Genomic DNA, 27,846 nt, shown 5'->3' on the forward strand with positions numbered 1-27,846 from the left:
AAATGAATAAATAAAAAATCTAAAAAAAAAAAAAAAAGACTGTGGCCCATGCCCTTGTACACAGTAGCTCTTAGTGAGGGCCCCCTTCCCTCGACTGCAGGTGTACAGTCTGCTATCACCAACCCAGAAACCTTTTGATACCAGCCATCATTGTCTCACAGGACGAGGTGGTGGCTTGCATTCTCCCTGAGGGACGGGACTTGCCTATGATGGTTTCACTTTCAGCTCTGTCATGTCATCCAGGTTGACTGCTGGCAACAGTCTCATGTCACGGGCCCACACTTTTGTGCAGATGCAAGTCCCACTGTTGGGTTTGCACCAAGCTGCCTGCAGAGATGGCAGGAGGGCCTGACCTGTGGTGGCGCAGTGGATAAAGCGTCGACCTGGAAATGCTGAGGTCGCCGGTTCGAAACCCTGGGCTTGCCTGGTCAAGGCACATATGGGAGTTGATGCTTCCTGCTCCTCCCCCCTTCTCTCTCTCTATCTCTCCTCTCTCTGTCTCTCCCTCTCCTCTCTAAAATGAATAAATAAATAAAAAAATTAAAAAAAAAAAAAAAAAAAAGAGATGGCAGGAGGGCTTCCTGGTGTACCGCCTCGGCCTCCCTCCAGAACTGGACTGAGTTGCACGCCTGGAACACCAACTGCACAAGTCTGGAGTAGGACGTGTGTCCATGGACTATTGAGACACTTCTCCAGACTCTCACCACAATGAACCACCTTTGCTGGGGAAAGCTGCATATAATGGTTGGGGTGGGTGGCAGGCATTCATGTGGAGCTTTTGCAGAGAGCCCCTTTTTGTATACAGCAGCGCAGTAACAGTGTGTCCAACCATATTGTGGGCTGGCTGCCCACAGACTTGTATGCCAACCTGATGGTGTCTCCCACCACAAATCACTGGTGGGATCAGAGAAAGCTTGTGGGTATGAAGCCTACAGACTTTCTGCCAGATGGGTTGTGGGTCTGTGGCAAGTATGACTGGCCCTACCTGCTGCCTCACTGGACTGGCCGCTGTACTTGGGATCGCCTGTTTATCTATGGCACGGTGGTACAGACATTGCCACAGAAACCCCAGAATTGGAACAGTGTATCACTGCTGGCATAGGGAGAAGACAGCTGCCTGGCAGTTTTACCCTCTGGCTCCTTTTGTAAGGGCAAGGGTAGCACTATTGATGTAAAATTGCAGGTTGAGGCATTGGCCCAACACATAGTCCAAGCCTTGAATGTCACTCCCCTCTCCCCGAGTCTCCTCCTTGATGAGACTACCCAGATGTGGAAGGTAGTCTTGCAGAACCGCATGGCCTTAGATTTGCTTACTGCAGCACAGGGCAGTACTTGTGCCCTGGTACATGTGGATTGTTTGTGTATATCCCTGATAATCAGCATATCTGAGAGGCTTTGCAAGAGATAGATGCTGAAGTGTCAGCCACTGCTATGCCAAAGGACATGACCCGAAGTGAGAGTGCATGCACAGTGCTCCCACAGTTATGACTTGCTGCCTTATCTGTAGTTTATTTCAGCAGAAGAGGGGGGTTGCGCATGTGTGAATTCTTCTGCACGGTATAAAACTGGCCTTGGGAAATAAGGTGCATAGCAGCTTCTGTAACTTTCTCTCCCCCATGTCGACTCCTCATGCATTCTTTTCCCTTGGCACCACCTTACCTCCCAAGGGACCCCTTGACACCGACGGGTACATATATAGGGTGAGGCAAAAGTAGGTTTATAGTTGTGAAAAACAGGTTATGATTCCAATAGCTTTATTAACTGTTTTCTGTACCCACAACTGTAAACCTACTTTTGCCCACCCCTGTACAATGGAATACAACTCAGCTGTAAGAAAAAATGAATGCTGAGTAATAACCATTAGAGAACTGGGATGGCATGACACCAAAAAGACTTTAATAAAAAATAAAAAAAAGCAAAAAAAAAATGAATGCTGCCTTTTGCAACAACGTAGATGGATCTTGAGAATATTATGCTAAGCAAAATAAGTCAGACAGAAAACAGAACCACTGATTTCACTAATATGTGGGATATAAAAAGGAAAGCATCAAATGAATAAACAAGAAAAAGAAACACAAAAACTCAGACACAGACAATAGTATTGTGGTTACCTGAGGGAAGGGAGGATGGAGGGGCCATGAAGGGTAAAGGGGATCAAATATGGTGACAGAAGATGATTTGACTTTGAATGGTGGGCATACAATGCAATATAAAGATCATATATCATGGCCCTGGCTGGTGGCTCAGTGTATAGAGTGATGGCAGGGCATATGGACATCCCAGGTTTGATTTGCAGTCAGAGCACACAGGAGAAGCAACCATCTGCTTCTTCCCCAGTCCCTCTCCCCTTTCTCTCCCTCTTCCCCTCCCATAGCCAGTGGTTTGAATGGTTTGAGCATGGCTCCAGGGGCTGAGGATAGCTCCGTTGGTCCCAGCAGGTCAGCCTCGGGTGCTAAAAATAGTTTGGTACTGGAGCATCGGCCCCAGATAGGGTTGCAGGGTGGATCCTGGTCAGTGCAAGTGGCAATCTGCTTCATTCTCTCCCCTCCTCTCATCTAAAAAAAAAAATCATGTATCATAGAAATGTATACTTGAAACCTATATATTCTTTTTTTATTATTATTTATTTATTTATTCATTTTAGAGGAGAGAGAGAGATAGAGAGAGAGAGAGAAGGGGGGGAGCAGGAAGCTTCAACTCCCATATGTGCCTTGACCAGGCAAGCCCAGGGTTTTGAGCCAGTAACCTCAGCATTCCAGGTTGACGCTTTATCCACTGCGCCACCACAGGTCAGGCCGAAACCTATATATTCTTATTAACCAATGGCAACCCAATAGATATTCAGTTAGGGACACATGACACAACAACTAACAGTATTTAATATTAAAATATTCTCAAATATCTTTTAATTAAGTGGGAAGTTACAGTGTCACTTAAATGAAAATATGAAAGATATATGTATATTTATATACAGAAATGTGTACATGTACCTACATATTTATACTGTATTTGTGTATACATGTAAAACCAAAATACTCAGCACACAAGATAACCTGAATCATTTGCCATATTAATAAGAGAAACGTAGGGAATGCAAGAGAAATACTTCCAAAGATAAATAGTAGGTTCTAGTTCACTTATGGGTCTTTGTGAGGCATTTGCCAAGAAAGAAAGAAAATCATGTCCTGAAAAAATCAAGTATTTTGGAAACAAAGAGAAAATACCAAGGCACCTTAAACACGACTTACTTCCTCCTCTGGAAACCTAACTGAGGATGGAGATGGGGAGCGAGACAACAGACCTTTCTGGGAGCTGGGATCCTCTCCTTCCCTTCCCTGCACCAGCGGAGCACTGTCAGAGGAGACTAGGGCTTCCAACTCAACCTCAGTGTCATAGTCTTTACTGTCCAGGGGCACAGCCATAATGTACTACCACATATGACTAGGTGACACAGTCAGCAACCCAAATAATCTCCCAAATCCACACACACACTGCTACACAGCCACAAGCCCATTCTTAGATACGAAGTTAACACATTCCGTAACAAACTCTCTCCCCTCCTCACAGAGTGCTGCTGAGTTCAATGCCCCTGGGCTTCAGTCACAGAACAGCCACAAAGCTCTCTATACCTGCACACAACGAGGAATACACGGTCACAGAGTCACAATCATACACCACCACAAGGACACAGTCACGGGTAACCCCCACCTGCACACAGCGTTACACACCGTAAAACATGAACAATCATACAACAGGGCCCCACCAAAGCTCCTCACCTCCCGCACACACAGTATCACACACAAAATCACAAACACATCATTGGGACACACATTCACAATTTCACAATCACCCCTTCTCAGCCCGTTCCGCCTAAACAGACTTACTACTCAATCACCGTCCTCGCCTCGGTACTTTTTACCTTCGGTCTCCCTTGAATCGCGCCAGGGACGGTGTAGAACCACTGAGAGTCCGGTCCCTGGGTCCAGTACAGCTCTGCTCAGATTCCACTCCCGACGGGGAGGAGCGTCAGGCGGGGTACCCTCTGGGAACTGTAGTTCAGCGAAGCCCTGGCGATAAACTAGGTGGCGCGGGGACTGAGCTCGGCCTACAAAGCGCAGAATCGCGCGCTGGAGCTTTTCGGCGCTTCTGGCGTAGCCTGGTGCTGTGACTCCTGCGTGCAGTCAGCCCGTCGTGCTTAGTTGAACTTATAAAATTGAGGGCACACTACTGCCTTTCCCAGAGGTAGTGCTAACACAGAGTGTCAACTGGAGTTCTAAGACTCGAGCCACTGAAACTTCTGGGAAATGTAGTTCACAGTCGGAAAAGTGTCAGACGGACCCATACCAGCAGATTCCATCCGGGACTGAGGCCGGGCTCGCCGGAGCCCAGGAGACCTCTGGGAGCGCTAGCTAGCCCAAGGCAGGCGCAGGCGCAGACGCGGACGTTCTGGCTCGCCATCGCAGTCTTTGTTTGCGGGTGAGTTTGGTTTCTGCTCCTCCAAGCGAGAATCTTGCTGTGGGACCTGGGTTTCTGGGCTCGGAATCCGGCTGTAGGGAAGGCTTCGCGGAACCTGCAACGGGACTTGGGAGGCTAAGGAGGAAGAATCGCCTCCTGTGACGTGTAATGTTCAAAGCTTACGTTGAGGGGCAGGGGTACAACAGGAAACGGGCGGGCTCGCGGCTAAATGACCGAGGGTGTAAAGAGCTAGGAGTGTTGTAGTTACAACCTGTGGGAGACACTGTGTGGTCCAAGTTTGTGAGGATGAATGGCATGTACGTTTTGTGGAGTAGTAACCTCTAAACCTCACTTTCCCCATTTCTAAAGTCATGATTTTAAGAATGCATCTTTCTGGAGCATCCATTTTTTCTGAAAGATAGGCGGCTAAGCAATTGAGGGATAAGTCACTTTTCATAAAAGTAGACTTGTGATGTAGAAACGAAATCAGCATTATTTTATATTTTTTAAGAGGAGAGACTCCCAAAACACTTTTTATTGGGTGTCTATAAACTCCCCCGTAGATATTTACTTTTCTTAATTCTTTGAAGGAATTTTGGTGAGGCTGCCTTGAGAAGCCCTGGACTAAGGAATAGTTTTAAGAGATAATTTCCACTTGTGCAGAACAATACAGAGTTGGGAAGCAAGTTTTCTTGTCTTTGGTACAGAGAGATCAAGTAAATGAGTAAAAACTCTAGTTTGTAAATGAGCCTGGCATTCTGACTCCTAATTTGACCAGTTTTTTTTGCCAGACCAAAATAAGGCCTTTGTAAGTTTAGTGAAACAAATTTTCTATCAACAAAGATACTTTTTCCCAGTATTTTATCACACAACATATTTTTCAATAAAATGAAGAAATAAAGTTCCGTAGTACAAAAGTTCATATACAAAAACAATAGCTTTAATATATACAAAAATAATCAGTTATAGAAAAGATGGTTCTTTATATATAAAGGCAACAAATCAGATAAAACACCTAAGGATAAACAAATGTTTAAAGCCTGTATTAAGATTGTTTATAAATGTTAATGAAGGACCCAAAAGAAGACTTGCATATATGGAAATATATATCATCTTTTAGATAATTTTAAAAGTCTGCAAGGTATTTTGTTATGTGAAGAGAGCATGTTTGGTATAATATACTACTTTTTTTGAGGTAATGGAGATAAGAATGCATATTTGTAGTTGCATGAAGAAATTTTTGAGGTTTACTCAGAAAATAAAAATAGTTGTTGAGGAAGGAGATGCGGCATTTGCTCCATTGTTTTTTTAGATGTTTATCATTGCCTTATTCTTGAATGTTTCCTGATTTCCATGATGCTACTCTGATTTTTATAATTCCAGTCAAAACCAAGGAGCACCCCCCCCAACTCCATCAGTGACTTATGTTTATGTTTGTCTTTTAACTATTAGTATTACTGAGTTTCTGACTTAGATCATCTTTTTTCACCTGAAAGAACTCTGAACAACAGCGTTCCATTATGGCTTCAGCTGACAAATGAACAACACGTGTCCATTTCTATGTGAGGCTTGTCCTAAGCTCCTCCTCATCCATATATCTAGCTGTCCAGTGACTGTTCCTCTGGAACTTGCACAAGATCTTCAGACTCTTTATGTCCAAGATGTCACACTGATACCTCTTTCCTCCTATAGTTTGCCTTTATTCATTACTACCCTCTCTGAAGCCTCTTATATCTAAGTAATGGAAGGGCTTCTGAGTAGGTTTGACCCTTTTATCTGTCACACTCTGTTAAAGATTGGAGACCCTAGTCTATATATCACACTCAATGAATGATAAATATATATGTTTGCTAAATCAATGAATGACCATATATTTGCAGACCACTTAAAATACTTAATTTCTCTGAGAGTTGCATAACCGTGGTAAATACTAGGCTTCTAAAAATCTTAAGAACCCTGAGCCATGAATAATATCAGAATAACTTCCTTTACATAGTATATCACTCAAGGTTGGTAACTTCACATGTATGACAAAAGTGTTGTCATGGGGGAAAACTATATTCAAAACTGTGATTGTTCAATCAGGAGCAAGGCCACAAGCAACACCTGCTCAGAAGTACCTGAATGGGTTGTGATTCTGGATAACTCGGTCTACTTAGTCTGGTAGTTTCTTTGTCTAACCTAAATAATGAAAATAAGTTGCCATTTCTGTATCCCATTTCAGAAATATGTGCAGCCTTTAAATTATCTGATGTGTTTGGCCTGAGATGCAAAGTACAAATATTTTTTTTTATGTGCTCGTATGTATGCATGTGTTCCAGCTTCTAAGCCAAAGGGTCATTATTACTTTGTTCTTTTTCATAGGCCCGCTTATTTGTGCGTCCCCAGGAGCTGCACTTTTCTTATCCTTTAGGACCTCTGAAAGTCCCAAGCGCTCAGCCTGAACTCTGGGCTGCTGCTTTGACCCTCAGCAATAAATTCCAAGTCCTTTCTTGGTCACATAAAGGTTATATGATGAGTAGTAAATTGCATGGTAGCTCTGGTCTTTGTGAACCTTATGGGTCCAGATTTCTTCCAAGTTGTCTCTTTATCATAGTTGTGGTTAGAGCGGGAGCAACAGTATATCCTAGTTCCAATCAGGAAGAGGAGGAAGAAATCACTCCTCTTAGGCGGGGTTCAGTAAACTTTCTGTAAAGAGCCAGATAGTAAATATTTTAGACTTTGTAGGCCATAAGATCTCTGTTGCAACTACTCAACTTGGATTATAGCACAAAAGTAGTTTGCTTGACATTAGAGCATTTTGATTTATATTTTGAAAATATTTTTTAAACCACAAGATAAATTCTGTTGAAAAGACCTTTTTGCCTGGTATTCGGATGATGTTGCCTAGTTCAGTTCAGAACTGTCATTTTATAGTATGAAAATTTCAATTCTAGTAACTGTGTGAAGAATGTTGATGTAAATCCTGTAAAAATTCAAGGGCCTTTAATTACGACGATGCAATTTTTTGTGTTGTTTTTTTTTGCTTATTGGGAATTTATTTTTATTTTATTTATTCATTTTAGAAAGGAGTGAGAGAGGGAGAGAGAGAGAGAGACATAGAGAGAGAAGGGGGGGAGGAGCAGGAAGCATCAACTCCCACATGTGCCCTGACCAGGCAAGCCCAGGGTTTCGAACCGGCGACCTCAGCCTTTCCAGGTCGATGCCCCATCCACTGCGCCACCACAGGTCAGGCATGCTTATTGGGAATTTAGTGGCTTAAATCCAAATCTGTGTATATCATGCTTTTGCAAATTTAATGAATTAAAAGATCAGTTGGAAAATTTAAAATAAATAGTATTACTGTAATTTGTTAAAAGTTTTGTAAAATCCACATGCTAAACCATCTATTGTGTGAATTTTGGGGAGATGAAATACCATAACAATTGTCTCTATTTTTTTCCTATGTTCATTTTCTGTTTAAGTTTTCTGTATTTTCTGGTTTCAGTTTACATGGGTTGTATTTGCTGGGTTTCCAATTTATTTGCATAGGGGTGAGCAAAGTAATCTCTACCTTATTTTCTTTCTTTTTTTTGTGACAGAGAGAGAGACAGAGAGAGGGACAGATAGGGACAGGCGGCAAGAAGGGAGAGAGATGAGAAGCATCAATTCTTCATTGTGGCTCCTTAGTCTCCTTAGTAGTTCACTGATTGCTGTCTCATATGTGCCTTGACTGGGGGCCTATAGCAGAGCGAGTGACCCCTTGCTCAAGCCAGCGACCTTGGGCTCAAGCCAGCCCATGCTCAAGCCAGCGACCCCACACTCCAGCTGGTGAGCCCACGCTCAAGCCAGCGACCTCAGGTTTCGAACCTAGATCCTCTGTGTCCTGTCCAATGCCTTATCCACTGTGGCACTGTCTGATCAGGCAATCTCTACCTTATTTTAAAGAAAATTCTCATTCTCCATCTATAATTTTACAAATAGTCATTTTTTTATATTTTATAATTTTGCTTAAAAAATTTTTTTACATTGATCTTTAGAGAGAAAAGGGTGAGAGAGAGAGATCGATTTGTTGTTTCACTTATGCCATCGCTTGATTCTTGTATGTGCCCTGACTAGGGTCAAACCACAACCCTGGCATGTCGAAAGGACGCTCTGCCCAACTGAGCTACTGGCCAGGGCCTATAATTTTGCTTTTATTCTCTTTTAGATTTTCCCTAAGAATCAACTCATTAATTTATTATTATTTCTATTATTGTTTATAATATAATAATTTCTTATCTTTTCAAAAATTTTTATTTATTGATTTGAGAGAAAGCAGAGAGGGGAAGAGAGAGAAAGAGTAAGAGAAAAAGAAACATTGATTTTTATTATTGCTGTTCCACTTATCTCTGCACCCACTGGTTGACTCCACATATGTCTTGACCAGGGATGGAACCCTAGAACGATGGTCCAACTAACTGGTCTACCTTGCCAGGGCTCTCTTCCTATCTTTATTAATGTTTCTGTTACTAAGTTTTCTTTTTTGTAATTCCTTAATTTGAATGCTTTGTTATTTTACTTATTTTACAAATAATGTAAACACTTAAGCTAAAACTTCTACAGGCATTTTATTTCCAACATGTTCTATGGGTTCTGATGATATACATTATTTTCTGACTAATACTTCTGAATACTCTGCAATTAATTTTCTCTTTGAGCAAAGAGTTTGTTCAGGTCAGTAAATTTTGAAATTTACAAATGAAAGATTTTTGGTTTCCTAGTTTTTGTAGTGTGTTTTTTTGGTTTGTTTTTGTTTTAGTCATAGTATTTTGTATGTCCCTTTTCTAGTTTGTGGAATATTTGAGATTTTATAGGACTATTATAAGGGCTGAATTTGAGAATTGTTCTTTGAGCATTTAAAAAGATGGTTTACGGCCCTGGCCGGTTGGCTCAGTGGTAGAGCGTCGGCCTGGCGTGCAGGAGTCCCGGGTTCGATTCCCGGCCAGGGCACACAGGAGAAGCGCCCATCTGCTTCTCCACCCCTCCCCCTCTCCTTCCTCTCTGTCTCTCTCTTTTCCCCTCCCGCAGCCGAGGCTCCATTGGAGCAAAGATGGCCCGGGTGCTGGGGATGGCTCCTTGGCCTCTGCCCCAGGCGCTGGAGTGGCTCTGGTCACAACACAGCAGGATGCCCCGGAGGGGCAGAGCATCGCCCCCTGGTGGGTGTACCAGGTGGGGCGCATGCAGGAGTCTGTCTGACTGTCTCTCCCGTTTCCAGCTTCAGAAAAATACAAAAAAAAAAAAGATGGTTTACTATCTATTTTTAAGATACAGAATACACTAGCTGTATGTTATAAATTAGTATATATTTTTATTTCCCTATTTTTTATATATTTACATATTATGAATTTGATCTCAGGTTAGAGAGGTAGTGTGTTATTTTTGTGTGTATGTGTGACAGAGACAGAGAGACTGAGAGAGGGACAGATAGGGACAGAAAGGAAGGGAGAGAGATGAGAAGCATCAATTCTTCGTTATGGCACCGTAGTTGATCATTGATTGCTTTCTCATATGTGCCTTGACTGGGTGACTACAGCAGACCGAGTGACCCTCTGCTCAAGCCAGCGACCTTGGGTCCAAGCTGGTGAGCCTTGCTCAAACCAGTTGAGCCCGTGCTCAAGCTGGTGAGCTCAGGGTTTTGAACCTGGGTCCTCCACGTCCCAATCTAATGCTCTACCCACTGCGCCACCGCCTAGTCAGGCAGTAATCTTAGTTATTAATGTGTCTGTATCTTGAATTTCTATAGTTTATATAGACATGGTTATCTTCTTTATTTCTATTCTTTATTTTCAGCATTTCTGATACTTATTGTTTTAGATCCATGTCTGTCTATATAAAGTTAAAGTGGATTTTGTTGTGTAAGTGTTAACTTTAGCATGCCTCAAAATCACCTGCTCATTTAAACACAGATTGCTGGGTCCCATCCACATGTTTTCTAATTCAGGAGTTCTGGGTTAGGGTTTAAAATTTTTCTGTATAAGCCTATCATAGTCCTTTTCTTCTTTTCTTTTCTTTGCTTTTTTAGAAAGACAGGAAGGGAGAGAGATGAGAAGCATCAACTCATAGTTGGGTCACCTTAGTTGTTCATTGATTGCTTTCTCATACAAGCCTTGATGGGAGTGGGGGAGGGGGGGGGGCTTTCTAGTCAAGCCAATGGCCCCTTTGCTCAAGCCAGAGACCTTTGGGCTCAATCCAGCAACCATGGGGTCATGTCTGTGATCCCACACTCAAGCTGGTGAGCCTGTGCTCAAGCATACCTTGTTTTATTGTGCTGTGTGCTTCACTGCACTTTGTAAATATTGCAGTTTTTACAAATCGCATGTTTGTGGCAACCCTCCATTGAACAACTCTGTCATAGTCATTTTTCCAACAGGCTCAGATAATACTTAGATTTCCTTAGCAATAAAATATTTTTAAATTAAGGTATGTACACTTTGCTTACATATAATGCTTTTGCACAGCTAATGGACTACAACAGCAATTTTCAACTAGTGTGCTGTAAGAATTTTTAAAACATATAATACCTAACTATTTAGTCAGGGGCACTGACTTCTTTTCCCTTAAATTATCAAATAAATGACAACAGCCAACATAATAGTCATCCAGTGTGAATGAATTAAAATATACTTATTTTTTTGTCAGGTCAGCAAATCATATTTTTCAATGTACTACTGAATTGTAGTAATTAGTTTATTTGTGCCTTGAGATGAAAAATGTTGAAAATCACTGTACTGCTGTATAGTGTAAAACATAACTTTTACATGCACTGGGAAACAATTTGTGTGACTTGCTTTATTGTGATATTTACTTTATTGCTGTGCTCTAGAACTGAACCTGCAGTATGTTTGAGGTATGTTGATAGCCTTACAATGGCTGCATCTGTACTGAACATGTACAGACTTTTTTTCTTGTCATCATTCCCTAAACAATTCAGTATAGCAATTATTTACATAGTATTTACTTTGTATTAGGTGTTATAAGTAATCTAGAAATGGGTTTAAAGTATATAGGAGGATGTGTGTATGTTATATGCAAATACTGTGCCATTTTATGTAAGGGACTTGAGCATTCTTGGATTTTGGTATCCACGTGGGGTTGGGGATACCAAGGAACAATCGTATAGTCATTATAATCCACACCAAAATCAAGATGTAGAACTAATTGTTCCATCATCAGTTTCTTGTGCCCTGTTGCAGGTGAGCCACACCCTTTCCCATCCCTGGTAAGACTAATCTGCTTATGTCACTATAGCTTTGTCTTTTCTAGAATTTAATATAAATACAGTGGTACCTTGAGATACAAACGGACCAACATATGATTTTTTTTTTTTTTAAGATACGAACTGCAACTCAGTCCGTATTTTTGTTTGGCATCTGAGCGAAATTCTGAGATACGAGTCGTGATTTGGGGAGCTGCTGCTAGTTGGCGCGTTGGCACATGGGTCCGGTATCGGCAGTTTGATATACGAGTTGACTGACTTATGAGCTGGGTTACAGAACAAATTAAATTCGTATCTCAAAGTACCACTATATAGTCATACAGTAAATAATATTTTGCAGTTAATTTCTTTGACTTAGTTTTACACTTTGAGATTAATGCGTGTTATATATATATTAATATTTTATTTCTTTTATTGCTGATTAATATTACATAGTATGGATATAATTTGTCTATTCATCATTTGATAGACACTTGGATTTTTTTCATTTTTGCCTATTACAAATAATGCTGTTGCCTGACCTGTGGGGGCGCAGTGGATAAAGTGTCAGCCTGGAAACACTGAGGTCGCCGGTTCAAAACCCTGGGCTTGCCTGGTCAAGGCACATGTGGGAGTTGATGCTTCCTGCTCCTCCTTTCTGTCTGTCTGTCTGTCTCTCTCTCCTCTCTAAAATGAATAAATAAAAAATATTTAAAAACAAAAAACAAAAAAACAAATAATGCTGTTATGAATATTACATACAAGTCTTTGTGAATATATGTATTTATTTGTCTTGAATAAAGGTCTAGGAGTGGGATTGCTGGGTAGAATAGTAAATGTATATTTAACTTTATAAAATACTCTTCCAAAGTAGCTGTGCTAGTTTTCATTCCCACCAACAATGTATGAGAGTTACAGTGGTGTCACACTATCACCCTTGAGTGGCAGTCCTTTTAACTTTAGCCATAAAGGATGTGTTGTATATATCTCATTGGGGTTTTAATATACATTTTCCTGATTACTTGTTAAAATAAACATTGTTCAGCCTGACTCTCTCTCTCTCTTCTGTCTCTGTCTCTTTCTGTCTCTCACTTAAAAAGGAAAAAAAGAGGCCCTGGCCATTTGGCTCAGTGGATAGAGCATCAGCCTGGCATGTGGACATTTCAGTTTCAGTTCTGGTCAGGACACACATGAGAAGTGACCATCTGCTTCTCTTCTCCTCCCTCTTTCCCTTCTCTCTCTCTTCCCCTCTTGGAGTCAGTAGCTCGATTAGTACAAGTGTTGGCCCCAGGCACTGAGGATAGCTCAGTTGGTCTGAGCATTGGCCCCAGACAGGGATTGCTGGGTGGATACTATTGGGGCAAATGTGGGAGTTTGTCTCTCTATCTCCCCTCCTCTCACTTGAGAGAGAGGAAGGAAGGAAGGAAGGAAGGAAGGAAGGAAGCAAGGAAGGGAGGGAGGGAAGGAGGGGGGAGGGGAGGGGAGGGGAGGGAGAGAAGGGAGGGAAGGGAGAGAAGGGAGGGAAAGAGGGAGGGAGAAGTAGAAGGAGAAGGAAAATTAGCCCCAGAAAGAGGCTTGGAGGAGAAGTAGGTGACAATCTGGAAATTAGAAGCCATGCCCTCGCCCATGGGACACAGGGAGATTCTGTAAGATTTGGAAGGCAGATAAAAGGGGGCTGCCATTTTCAAAACTAAATAAAATAAACTTTGTTTAATGTGTTTATTGGCCATTCATATATCTTATTTTGAATGTGTATTCTAGTCTTTTGCCTGTTTAAAAAATATATTGTTTATCTTTTTATTATTGAGTTTCAAGGGTTCTACAGTATATATCTTGGATACAAGCCCATTATGAGTTTCTCCCAGTCTGTGGCTTTCCATTTTGTTTCCTTAACTGTATTTTTTTAAAGGGGCATTAGTTTTTAATTTTATGAAGTCTACTATTTTTTCTTTTATTTTAATACAGGGGGTTCTCAGGTTATGACACTGTTCCATTTCTACAGCAGTGTTATAATCTGAATTTTGGTGTAAGTTGAAACACACTCTAGCCTATGTCACTTACCCATCCTAATACATTTGTAAAATCATTATCTAGAACAGTGGTCCCCAACCCCCGGGCCGCAGACCAGTACCGGTCCGTGGGCCATTTGGTACCAGTACACAGAGAAAGAATAAATAACTTACGTTATTTCTGTTTTATTTATATTTAAGTCTGAACGATGTTTTTTTTTTTTTTTTTAATGACCAGATTCCCTCTGTTACATCCGTCTAAGACTCACTCTTGACACTTGTCTCGGTCATGTGATACATTTATCTGTCCCACCCTAAAGGCCGGTCTGTGAAAATATTTTCTGACATTAAACCAGTCCGTGGCTCAAAAAAGGTTGGGGACCACTGATCTAGAACATAAAAACATAACTAAGCCACAGAAAAAGGAAAGGACATAAATATACTGTACTGTATAGTGTACTGTAGTAACAAAAAAAATTACAAAAAATGAGTGTAAAAAAATTTCTTACCTTTATTCCTGTGGTTGGCTTGCACACTGGAAGGGGCACTGCAAGGTGGGAGAGAGTGACTTATTGGGAGGAGGGAGCTGGAGAGACAGGGAACCTGCAGAAGGTGCTGGAGATACTGGGTCAGGTGAATCAGGATTGCCTAAGGAACATGCAGGACACACTGGAGATGATTCTGCTTGTACTATAGGCGTTCCATCTCCAGAAGCAGCCGATGTAGAGGGTACAGGGTCTGTTGCAGGCCTGTCTACCTTCTTAAGGAATTGTTCCAGGCTAGTCTGTAAGTATGACGTAGTCCGTAAGTATGATGCTAATGAGTAAGCCAAAACACTCACATCTCAATTTTTTTAAATTTTAAAAAGTGAGCATTGTAAAACACGAAATGTTTGTATGTTGAGACTGTCATAACCCAAAGACCCCCTGTAGTTTTAACACATATTAACTTTGTTTTGCTAATTATGGAAATTTTAGCATTGATATGAGTGACAGCAGAGTTGGTTCTTGTAATAATTTATAAGAAAATGAGAATAAAGTTTTGAGAGGTATAGATCAAGATAAAGTTGAAGATTTCCAGCTAGTGGATGCAAAGCAGTCATAAAAGAAAGGATTTAACGAGAGGCCAAGAAAAGGGCTCTTTATAAGCAAAGAGCTTGGGTGCCAGTTTATTAGGCATAGTCAAAGAAGAAAAATAACTGATGATAATGACAAGTTCTGTATCCAGAAATGATAGTATCATTAATCAAAACAGTACAGTATGTTTGGGAAGCAAAAATGGCCGTTTTCTGTCCTGTTGTCTTTTTTTGTATTAAATATATGTTACTTTGCTTTTTATTCCAAGTGAAACTCGATGGCAGCTAGGTAAAATGAGTACTGTCTATAGTTATTTTACAGTTACGGATTGGTTCAAGTAAAAGGCTCAAGTCTTTAAGGTCATCTCTGTAGGTCAGGGGTTGAAACCTATGGCTCGTGAGCCAGATGTGGCTCTTTTGATTGGCTGCATCTGGCTCGCAGACAAATCTTTAATAAAAAACGTAATAACATTTAAAAATATAAAACATTCTCATGTATTACAATCCATTTATTTACTACTGCTCATGTTCATGGTTGCGGGTGGCTGGAGCCAATCACAGCTGTCCTCTGGGACAACATCAAATTTTTATTGGATAATGCCTAACATACACAGGTTGTTGTATGGCTCTCACGGAATTACATTTTAAAATATGTGGCATTCATGGCTTTCTTAGCCAAACAGGTTCCCGCCCCCTGCTGTAGGTATAATGAATAGAGTAGCTTTTAAATTTTTAAAGGTCAAATAGGATTATAGTTATTTCCTATAATAACTATATTATTCCTCCCCACAGTTCATACACTGCAGAGGTAACCACTTATACTCATTTAACTGTGTTTACTGGTGTTTATTCCCACACTTTATATAACTAATTTACCTATTTTTTTATTTAATTAATTAATTTTTTATTTAATGAATTGTAAGCATTATCAACATACTAAATTTCCTGCATGTGTTTTTCTTTGTATTTTCTCTGGAATTCCTTTAGATGTTGAAACTCTTGGATTCTTCCACTAGCAACTAATATTCCTGTTATTACTCTTTGTCTTTGTTCATTTCTCCCCTTCTTCTTTCCATTCTTCCTTTTTTATTCTGGAAGATTTCTTGGAATTCATTTTCCAGATCTTGATATTTTTTTTCCCCTTAGAATGAGAGACAGACATAGAGAAGGACAGGCAGGAAAGGAGAGAGATGAGAAGTATCAACTCATAGTTGCAGCACTTTAGTTCATTGATAGCTTTCTCATTGAATCTATTGAAATTTTTAATTAATTTTTTTTTCTTTTCCAAGTGAGAGGAGGGGAGATAGAGGAGAGATAGGCTCCTGCATACATCCCGACTGGGATCCACCTGACAATCTCCGTCTGGGGCTGATGCTCTGCCCATCTGGGGCCATGCTCGCAACCGAGCCATTTTTAGTGCCTGAGGTGGAGGCTTCGCAGAGCCATCCTCAGCACCTGGGGGTTAATGCACTTAAACCAATTGAGCCATGGCTGCAGGAGGGGAAGAGAGAGAGAGAATGAGAGAAAAGGGGGGGGGGAGAAGCAGATGGTCGCTTCTCTTCTGTGCCCTGATCGGGAATTGAACCCAGGACATCCACACACCGGGTGATGCTCGAGCCAACCAGCTAGAGCTGAATCTATTCAATTTTTAAGGTCAAAAAGCACTTCTTTATAGAACTGTTAATATTTCATTGCTATATAATCTTAGTTTTTTTGTGATACTAATTATAGTATTGTATCATTTGTGTGTGCGTTCTAGTTATTGCCTTGTTTTTTCTTTTTTGTTTTGATCTACCTTTCATGTTAGGGCTTTCATAAAATTTTTGTGATTTTCAGCTCTACATTAATATGAACATTAAGACCAGAAAGATTATAATAATCTCTGTGTACATGAATGTGGGTTGTGGAATGGTGAGCTTCATTGTACAGTCACTGAAGTCAAATATCGAGGTGTTTCATTTATATGACTCCAAATGACAGGATCTATATGTGTTCTCCAGGTCTTCTCATTTTTTCATAAAAGAATCTGCTTTGTGGTACTAGGTAACCATCAGCACTTCTGGAGTTCAGCAGTAGAAAGGGGTGGGACCCTCTTCTATATATAAACTTTTAGTCATCCCCTTCTTTCAGAATGGTACTCTCATCTACTTTGCCTGTCATTACTAAATTTGGAGACTCTCTATTATACCTTTTTTTTTTTTTTTTTTCATTTTTCTGAAGCTGGAAACAGGGAGAGACAGTCAGACAGACTCCCGCATGCGCCCGACCGGGATCCACCCGGCATGCCCACCAGGGGGCGAAGCTCTGCCCGCCAGGGGGCGATGCTCTGCCCATTCTGGGCGTCGCCATGTCGCGACCAGAGCCACTCTAGCGCCTGAGGCAGAGGCCACAGAGCCATCCCCAGCGCCCGGGCCATCTTTGCTCCAATGGAGCCTTGGCTGCAGGAGGGGAAGAGAGAGACAGAGAGGAAAGCGCAGCGGAGGGGTGGAGAAGCAAATGGGTGCTTCTCCTGTGTGCCCTGGCCGGGAATCGAACCCGGGTCCTCCGCACGCTAGGCCGACGCTCTACTGCTGAGCCAACCGGCCAGGGCTCTATTATACTTTTTCTTGAGAATAAATTTCTATTTCCTTCCAGCTAGAAGAGAGTTGGGCACATCAGCTGCTCTTTTTCTAATCTTTTATTTAAGCCTCACCCTCCACTCTCACCCAGTCTCTCTAGTTACAGAGCCTTTCTGTTGACAGCTGTATTACAGTGTACTTTGCGTTTAGGTGTCATTCTCACCTGTTGGCTTTTTATTTAAGTATGCAGTTAATTTATAGTCCTTTATTTGTTTTCTTTTCACAATTTCCTAATACTTTTCATTTACTTATGTCTCCTCAAGCTTTTAGTTTTTATGAAGAATGCTTCCTTTCACCTTCTTACTATCATTTTAATGGAGTAGAGGGAAGATGTAGAAATAAATACAGTTATGTGCCACTTAATGATGAGGATAAATTCTAAGAAATGCTTCAGGTGATTTCATCCTTTTGAGAACAAAAATCTAGATGGTATAGCCTATTATACACATAGGTGTTATATATATATATATATATATATATATATATATATATACACCTATGTGATCATTTTCATATATGTAGTCCATTGTTGACCAAAATGTCATCATGCAGCACATGGCTGTATCTTATTTAACCACATGTCCTCTTTAAAAATACTTTTATTCATTTCAACTTTTACTCCATCCTAGGATTTCTGTTTTATGTTTGTCCTTTCATCCCATCATCTGCCACATAAAGATGTTTTCTCTTATTTTACTAATTTATGAAGTATGCAAGGTTACACTTAAAAACAGATTAAGTTACACACACCCATGCATGTTATTTGTATTTGAGCTTTCTTTTATACTGGTAGGGTAAGTTGAAATAAAGAATTTATTTATAATAGCATACTTTAAATTTTTTATTAATAATAGAAAAATTCACAGGTGTTAACTGATGTTGATGTGATGGTAGCTACTTTATTGGATGTTTACTCTATGTCAGGCACTAAATATTTTACAGTTATTAACTCTTCAATGATGATTTTTTTTATACTCCCTTTTAGAAGACACCTGAGAAATTTATAAAGACATATCATGAAAGACTTGTGAGTTAAATCTCATCCTTCTCCATGAAAATACAGCTAAGGAAAAACTCAGAAAACCTAGGAAACAGAAAAGTATTTCCTCTGATCAGAGACATTGATTCTTAAAATTACACCTTTATGGATGGGACTCCGTTTAACAGTTTGGAACATAATTTATACTTAAGAAAAAACCATTAAGAATATAAGGCGAATGCTATATTTTATTCTGTTTTATAATGTCCTAATCTCAGGACAATCAGTGTGAGAAGATTTCCATCATAAATTCAACTTCAGTAGATACGTGAGAATTGGAGAGAAACCATGTGACTTTAGTGAATTTGGAAAGCTTTCCTCTATCTGACACATCAAGAAATACTAATAAATCTTGTTGGAGAAAATATTTGCATGATAACAATGTTGGAAAGCCTTCAGACTGAATCAGATGTCCTTCAACATGATCAAATTCATGCTAGAGAGAAACCGTGTGAGTGTACTGAGTGTGGGAAAACCTGTAGCCTGGAGAGAAGCCTCACAGAGCATAAGAAGATACATGCAGGAGAGAAATCACATGAATGTAATGAATGTGGCAAAGTATTCTCTCAAGTCTCATCCTTTACTGTGCATTTGAGAAGTCATGCAGGAAAGAAACCATATAAATGTAGTAAATGTGAAAAAACCTTTAACCAAAAGGGAAACTTCCTTTTTCATCAGAAACATCATACAGAAGATAAACCTTATGAATGTGGGAAAGTATCTATTCAGATGCCAAGTTTTACTAAGCACCGGAGAAATCATACTGGAAACAAACCGTATGCATGTAAGGAATGTGGGAAAGCCTTCAATGGCAAATCATATCTCACTGAGCATGAGAAAATTCATATTGGAGAGAAGCCATTTGCATGTAATCAATGTGGAAGAACCTTCAGTCAGAAGCAATACCTCATTAAACATCAGAATATTCATAGCGGAAAGAAACCTTTTAAATGTAATGAGTGTGGAAAAGCCTTTAGCCAAAAGGAAAACCTCATTATTCATCAAAGAATACATACTGGAGAGAAACCTTATGAATGTAAAGGGTGTGGGAAAGCTTTCATTCAGAAGTCAAGCCTCATTAGACACCAGAGAAGTCATACAGGAGAGAAACCCTATGTATGTAAGGAATGTGGAAAAGCCTTCAGTGGCAAATCAAATCTCACTGAGCATGAGAAAATTCATATTGGAGAGAAGCCCTATAAATGTAATGAATGTGGAACAATCTTTAGGCAGAAGCAATACCTCATTAAACATCACAATATTCATACGGGAGAGAAACCCTATGAATGTAATAAATGTGGGAAAGCCTTCTCTCGAATTACATCACTTATTGTACATGTGAGAATTCATACAGGTGATAAACCTTATGAATGTAAAATATGTGGGAAAGCCTTCTGTCAAAGCTCATCTCTTACTGTGCATATGAGAAGCCATACAGGTGAGAAGCCGTATGGTTGTAATGAATGTGGGAAAGCCTTCTCTCAGTTCTCAACTCTTGCTCTGCATATGAGAATACATACTGGAGAAAAGCCTTATCAATGTAGTGAGTGTGGGAAAGCTTTCAGCCAGAAGTCACATCACATTAGACACCAGAGAATTCATACTCATTAAAGCTCTATGAATGGCTTTAATTTAGGACAACTTTCAACAGAATTCATACTTTATAGTATATCAGAAAATTCATCTTACAATAAAGTTATATAAATGTGGAAAATCCTTCAGCGACCCAAAACATAAATACAATGAGGTTTTAAATAAAAAGTTAGTGTTATGAAGACTTACACCTCCAGAGCCCCCACAACAAACATTGTTACTGCTGTACTTTTTAGGAGCATTCTCATTGAAGTAAGGAGTTGGCCATAGATACTAATCAATAAGGTTTAGAAGGCATACCTGATGCATTAAGACAAAGATGAGCGGTGTAAAGATTTCTGATTAAGAGAAAACTGTCATTCATGTTATATGTTTTGCTATATGCATAATCATCAATTATTTGCTCTTGACCCAGTCATTAAAAAAATGGATTGTGTCAGAATATTGTATCCTGTAACATATGCATGCCTTAATGAAGAATTGGTAATTGAGAGATGTGGTAGGGAAATCAAGCATGAGTCAAAAAATGGTCTCAAGGTAACTGACTCTTTATAATGGGAAAATATTAGATATTTGCTATCATACATTAAAATATTTATAATGAAATCCAATAATATTGAAGACTAAAATGTAAAATGTAAAACAGTCATATAAGAATTTTATAGGAGAATGTTTTTAAAACCTTGGAGTAGAAAAGAATTTCTAAAATTGATTCCAGAATACTGAGTCAAGTGTGTATACATATACCCAAGAAAATGATACCCAGAGTCGTGTAATTTTATGTTCATTGCAGCATGAATTATAGTAGCAAAATATTAGAAACAAATGTGTCTCTTATGAAATGAAATAAAATATGTAGTCACAGTACAATATTCTCTAATAGTTAAGTACAGTTAAATATGTAATAAGAAAAAAATTTGAAAAATCATGTAGTGAAGAAAAATGAAAGTGATGAATGTATTATAATGATGATACCTGTGTGAATTTGAATTAAATCACCACGAACAACACCAGTATTAAGCATTGGTTATAGGTGAACATTTTTATGTAAAACTTTGAAGAATGGTTGGAAGGTTACACACTCAGTTCCCAAAATGAGTTGCCCCAGAAAGTACAGTAGTGGAAGGGAAGTGAGAACAAGCATGATACTGAAAGGATACTTCAGTTTTGTGTCTAAATATCTCTCTCTCATTAAAAAGATAAAAATTCCAGGTAATCATAACAAAATGTTAGTTAATTCTGGGTTCTGGTAATATATGTGCTTATTTTGTTTTTGTTTTTGTTTGTGCTGTTTTAAGCTTCTGAAAATTAAAAAATATGTAGAGATAGGAGTAGGAAAGCTGTACATGACGTACATGTTAAAATGGATTCACATGCCCAGTCCGATGCTAATGTCTTATTTAAAATATTTCTAAAATAATATCTTTAAAATGGAAAAAATGAATTGTGATGGTAGCTTAACAGTAAGCTGTTAGTGCTCTTTTTAATAGTGATAAAAATGAGTATGCAACATTTAAGCCTTAGGTTGATTTTTACATACATCAATTTCTCTTAAGTTTAAAATAATAAAATGCTATTAATATAGCACTTCACTGCTTGTTCTTAGCATTTTTGAAGGGTAGTCTTGAGATAGGATTATAAACACCAGTGGTTGGTTTGAAGTGTTCTGCCCTTGTGTTTATCCACCTTTGAAGTTGCCAGAAGAACTGGGTACTCTGAAGTCAGGCAGATCTAGGAAGACTACCTTTTGCTGTCTGTAGGTGCCCAGTGCCCAGACCCAACAACAAGAGTAATTATAATGGTCAGATAAAGTAAGATGAGCAATTGTTGCGTAGTATCTGTGATATTTTGTACTGTAAATTTATTCAGTCATCTTCCTATTGCTTCATCTTGTTGCTAGTTATTGCCACCATAAACAGCACTACAGTAAAAACACCCTTGTAATCATTCATTACGTTTTAGGTATTTTTATTGCTGGGGAGTAGATTATAGGCAAGAGATTGCTGGACATATCAAAGGATATGTGCTATTTTTAAACTTTAATAGATACTGTCAGTCATTTTTTTTTTAAAAGACTGGAAAAGAAGAAGTGGTATGTACATGCAATGGGATACTACTCAGCCATTAGAAAAGATGAAATACTGCCATTTGTTACATCATGGATGAATCGAGAATATCTGCTAAGTGAAATAAGTCAGACAGAAAAATTCAAGCACCATGATTATCACTCAGCTGTAGGATATATAAGTGGAAGTAAATGAACAAACTAGACAGGTAATTATGGTGGTCGCCAGAGGGAAAGAGGCTGGAGGGGATAGTAGAGTCAAGGGGCTCAAATACATGGTGACAGATTTGACTTTGTGCAGTGGGCACACAATTCAGTATACAGATCATGCACAACTGAATTCTGCTCTTGAAACAATTTTATTAACCAATGTCACCTCAATAAATTTCATTTAAAAATAAATAAAAATACAAAACAAACCCCGGCCCTGCAATAAATGGTATTAAAGCTACTCAAATTCATACTTGTCTGATGAGTATAAACCTCAGTTGTTTCTACATTTGCTGCTTTGTAAATTTTGGTATTAACCCATTTGCCTGTCCATTTTGAAGACCTTTTCGTATATTAGATATTAGGAATTTGTTTAATTTTTGCTATATAAATGACACTCCATGAAATTATTTTTAAATTGCTATGTAACCAAATGTGCATTTATTTTTTTCTAAGGTTATTAATTAGGAAGATATTTTTCATCTCTAGATTTTATATATTATTCCTGAGGTTGCCTTGCAAGCTGTTTTTTGTTTTTTTCAATATGTAAATAATTTATGTAGAATTTAATTTTTATTGTCATATGAAATTAGATTGTTTCCTTTCAGATGGGTTTCTGTTATACAAGTACAATTTGTTAAAATAATATATCTGACAGCCAGTAACACAGCTCTGACACCAGCAATAGTCACAGATTCAAACTGGCAATCAAATAAACATAATAGGCTTTAATCCTGCACTAGGTTTATAGGCAGCTTTGTCCTGACAAGAAAACACGTTTATAGTATGTTTATTAGACAGTCTTGCAACTGCATAAGCAAGTACAGCTTCTGAGACCTCAGCACTGGGAAACATTAACATTCTCATCCAGGACATTTTACAATAATCCACCAGTGTATATGCGTGGTGTACCACCATCACATAGGCCACACTCCGTTGTGAGACTATCTACCTAAGCACAGGGAAGCCACTCCACTACCTTGGTTTCTCAGAGTTCTGATGCCTTAGTCACATAGGCTGTCAATGTCTACATGCCAGGTCACAGCTCTCCCCGTTCAGGTAAAGGCTACAAGTGAGATACTTACAATGTTATTTTCTTCAAGGAAGCTGTGGTAGAAAAATTAATCTAAGGTCATCTTTCCAGATATTGGTCAGTGGGAAAGACCTGTTTTTAATCCTTTACTGATACTGTTTTGTCCTATTCAAGTGCAACTTTGCTATGTCATCATTTACCCATATGATCTTTTCCTCATTCAACTAAACTACCTTGTATTTTCATTTATGTAGCCTTATTGTATTTTGATACTGCACAGTAAAGTAAGCCCCCCTTGCTGTTTTTCAGTTTTAATGCCTAATCTAAGCTAATTTTATTTCTACATAAATGAAGATAATTTTCTCAAAGTACTAAAACTCTGCTATTCTAATTGGAATTATATTTATATATTTATTTTGGGAGAAGTGACATTTGTGATAGTGTTCTGTCTTCAAACATAGTATGCCTTTGCATATATTCAAGTTGTGATGCATGTGTATTCTGAAGTAATTTGAAGCCTATCTCTGCTTAATGTTATATTCGAGAAAGGCTTAATATTTGAACAAATAAGAAAAAACTTATGCACTGAATGTTTCCATCTCCCAGAGTGCATATGTTGAAGCCCTAACCCCCAGTGTGATTGTATTTGGAGGTGGGACCACAGGAAGGTAAATCAGGCTTAGATTCAGTCATGAGGGTGGGACACTCATGATGGGAACAGTACCACTATAAAAGGGAGAGAGAGATCTCCATGTGTATGCACCAAGGAAAGGCCATGTGAGCACAGAACGAAAGCAGCTCTTTACAGCCAGGAAGTGGACCTTCACCAGGAACCAAGTCTTCCAGCACTTTGATCTTGGGACTTTGCAGCTTCCAGAACTGTGAGAAATAAATGTCTTGTTTAAGCAACCTCGTTTATAATATTTTGCTATAGTAGCCCAAGCTAAGACAATCCATTTCCTGCTTAGTTCTACCCCAGTCAGTTTCAGATGAAGTAAGCAGATGCTTACTATGTCCCCCTAATATATGGTAAGACAAAGGCATTATTAGGAGAGTGTAATCCCAACTTAATTAACCGCCTCTGTTTTGGGGAATTTATAAAAGTTTCCTGAACTCCAATTTCTCCATTTAAAAAGTATTCTTGAAACAGGAAATATGTGACAAATTAATTTCCTGAAGTGGCCTCCCCAAAACGTTGAACTAAAAAGTTCCAATTTATTGTTTCCCCACAAACTGAATAAAACAGAAACATTCTGAACTAACTTTGTAATACCCCTGGAAAACCGTAACAGGTTTATAGGAAGAAGCAAATGTCCAATCAAGAAAAAGTCATCTTCAAATAGTAGAATTTTGTGGTATTTTCACTCTTGCCCCACTACTACCCAGCGTGGCAGTGATCTGGTCTTGAGCAGCAGCAACCCAGTGCCCCCTCAAACTGGAGGCAACAAAGAGACCATGCTCACAAATTATTGTGTACATCTTTTTTAATCTTTCTTGAGAATACATGAAGGACTGACACAAGACACTCATTTTTTTTATTTAATTTTTTTTTAATTTTTTATTTATTCATTTTAGAGAGGAGAGGGAGAGACAGTCAGAGAGAGAGAGAGAGAGGAGAGACAGAGAGAAGGGGGGAGGAGCTGGAAGCATCAACTCCCATATGTGCCTTGACCAGGCAAGCCCAGGGTTTCGAACCGGCGACCTCAGTGTTTCCAGGTCGACACTTTATCCACTGCGCCACCACAGGTCAGGCCACAAGACACTCATTTGACATGAATCAGAATGCAGGGGAAATGAGCAGACACTGCTCATCAATGCTACAATGTGGCCTAAAAACCCATACATAACTGGGTCCTGAGATGATTGATGCAGACGTAGTAGGTAATCTGTGAGTTGGAGGAGAATTGGGTAATTTTAGTTTGTAACTTCACTTTTTATTTTCTGTAGGATTTATAATAAAATATGCATAAAATAATTATAGATCTTTGTTATTGGACACACACTATAATGATGTGACATTTTGACCTTAGAGAATTTTTAATGTGATTGTAGGTAAATTGGTATTTAGATTGTTATGTTATATGTAATCCCCATGGTATCTAATAAAGATATCCATGGAACACACACAAAAGAAAATTGGAAGAGAATCAAAATGTGTCACAAATATAAACACAAATGAGGACAGTAATGGAGAAAATGAGGGGAGGGGATACTGTGAAGATAGAAGACAGCAAAAGAGCAGTTCTTTTTCAGTAATTAATTAAATATATATTGATTCAACTCTTCAATCAAACTATAGGTTGCCAGAATGGATTTTTAAAAATTATCCAACTATACGCTGTGTACAAGATGCTTTAGATCTAAAGACACAAACAGGTTGAAGGTAAAAGGATGGAAAAAGATTGTCCATGCAAATAGTAACCAAAAGGAGCTGGAGTACAGGAAATATGGACATATTTACCAGACATCAGAGACCCAAGATACACGAAACAATCTGGTAGGACTGAAGGGATAAATAGTTCTACAATAATAGATATTTCAATACAGTCATAATCCACATAATGATGTTTTGGTCAGCAGTGGACTGAATATATGACACTAGCCCATAAGATTATAATGGAACTGAAAAATTCCTATCACCTAGTGACACTGTAATAACATTAGAGTGGAGTGTATAGCTGAAGAAGAGGCAAAAGAATATAAAATTGTAAAAGGAGAATATGAAGAAAATTTGCAGTAAAGAATTTAGCAGGTTTTGCAGACCACAACAAGCTTTATAAAATGAAAACGGACCCCAACACCTAAAGATTAGTTTTCAATTTTTAAAATTTATTTATTTATTATTATTATTTAGTGATAGAGACAGGAAGGGAGAGAGATGAGAAGCATCAATTTGTAGTTGCAGCACTATTTAGTTCATTGATTGCTTTCTTATATATGTCTTGACTAGGGGGCTCCAGCGGAGCCAGTGACCTTGGGCTTCAAGCCAGCAACTATGGGGTCATGTCTATGATCCCATACTCAATCCAGTGACCTCGTGGTTTCAAACCTGGGTCTCAGCGTCGCAGGTAGACACTCTATCCACTGTGCTACCAACTGGTCAAGCCAAAATTTTTTTTTTTTAGTAGAAAGGAATGTTCATGGTGCATTATCTGTTTTCAAGCAAATCTATGATTAAACAAAACCACCACCACCGTGCAACCATGCATATATTTTTTAAAAGAGTGACACCTCTAGAAGAGCCTCAGGCAGGTACTTCATAAGGTGTCCCAGAAGGGCACTGTTAACAGGTATAGGAGATGACAATTCCATGCATGTAATTACCCCTAAAGACCTTACACTGGGTAAAGATGTGGAGGTGAAAGACAGTGATACTGCTGATCCTGATCTTGTGTATGTCTAGGCCCGTGATGGCGAACCTTTTTATAAAAACTGGCCACTTTTGCAGTGCTGGTCAACCTGGTCCCTCCCGCCCACTAGTGGGCGTTCCAGCTTTCATGGTGGGTGGTAGCGGAGCAACCAAAGGGCGCCTGGTCCCTGCCCCCTCACCACTATCAGGACACGTATGAGAAGCAATCAATAAACAACTAAAGCAACGCGCAACTATGAGTTCATATTTCTGATCTCTCTCCCTTCCTGTCTCTTTCTCTCTCTCTCTAAAAAAAGAGGTATACCTATGTATTTTATGAGGTTTACATAATGACTAAATTACCTAAATGCATTTCTGTGAACATATTATCATATAGTGGCACAAGACTGTTCTCTACTTTTGGTAATGGGGGGATAGAACAACAGGAAAATCAATAAGGACATATAAGACAAAAATATAGTATAAAAAATTTAAAGCTAACAGAAACCATTTCACCTAGCAACAGCAGAATAAATTATTTCTCAATTTCATATGGAACATATTGCAGAATAGAAAATGTTATAGGCTCTGCTGGTTTGCTCAGCATCAGCCAGGCGTGTGGAAGCCCCATGGTCAATTCCTGGCCAGGGCACACAGGAGAAGCACCCATCTGCTTTATATCTCCTTCCCCTTCTTCTTTATCTCTCTCTTCCCCTCCTGCAGCCAAGGCTCCACTGGAGCAAAGTTGGCCCGGGTGCTGAGGATGGCTCCATGGCCTCTGCCTCAGGCACTAGAATGGCTCCAGTTGCAACGGAGCAATGCCCCAGATGGGCAAAGCATCACCCCCTGGTGGGCATGCCAGGTGGATCCTGGTTGGGTGCATGTGGGAGTCTCTCTGTCTTCCCACTTTTCACTTCAGAAAAATACAACAAAAAAAATTTTAGGCCACAAAACATGTCCTGATAAAATTTAAAAGGTTTAATAATACAAAATATAATTTCCAATGATATGTAATTGAATGAAACTAGACATCAATAATAGCAGTAAAAGTGGAAAATTCCAAATATGTAGTATTGAAACATCAAACTCTTAAGGGGTCAAAGAAGAAATCACAAGAAACATTTAAAAAATATTTTGAAACAAGTAAAAATGAAAACAACATATCAAAACTTATGGGATGGCCC

General features: G+C 39.1%; 2 protein-coding genes across 3 annotated transcripts in view; one reads left to right on the forward strand and one right to left on the reverse strand.

Moving 5' to 3' along the window:
* The window catches only part of LOC136312592 (zinc finger protein 382-like), a 36,375-nt gene extending 32,021 nt beyond the window's left edge, over nucleotides 1–4,354 (reverse strand). For both annotated transcript variants that reach the window (XM_066242189.1, XM_066242194.1), the window contains exon 1: nucleotides 3,920–4,354. The gene's annotated coding sequence lies outside the window, so the exon portion shown is untranslated. The remainder of the gene's footprint in view (nucleotides 1–3,919) is intronic.
* A 34-nt stretch (nucleotides 4,355–4,388) lies between these two features.
* ZNF260 (zinc finger protein 260) lies at nucleotides 4,389–24,839 on the forward strand. Its single transcript, XM_066242222.1, has 2 exons — nucleotides 4,389–4,476; nucleotides 18,359–24,839. Exon 2 carries the CDS (start codon nucleotides 18,785–18,787, stop codon nucleotides 20,021–20,023), a length of 1,239 nt encoding a protein of 412 aa, XP_066098319.1. The 5' UTR covers nucleotides 4,389–4,476; nucleotides 18,359–18,784; the 3' UTR covers nucleotides 20,024–24,839.
* Nucleotides 24,840–27,846: the final 3,007 nt, after the last annotated feature.

The sequence above is a fragment of the Saccopteryx bilineata genome, chromosome 9, assembly GCF_036850765.1.
Source record: "Saccopteryx bilineata isolate mSacBil1 chromosome 9, mSacBil1_pri_phased_curated, whole genome shotgun sequence".
Lineage (NCBI taxonomy): Eukaryota > Metazoa > Chordata > Mammalia > Chiroptera > Emballonuridae > Saccopteryx > Saccopteryx bilineata.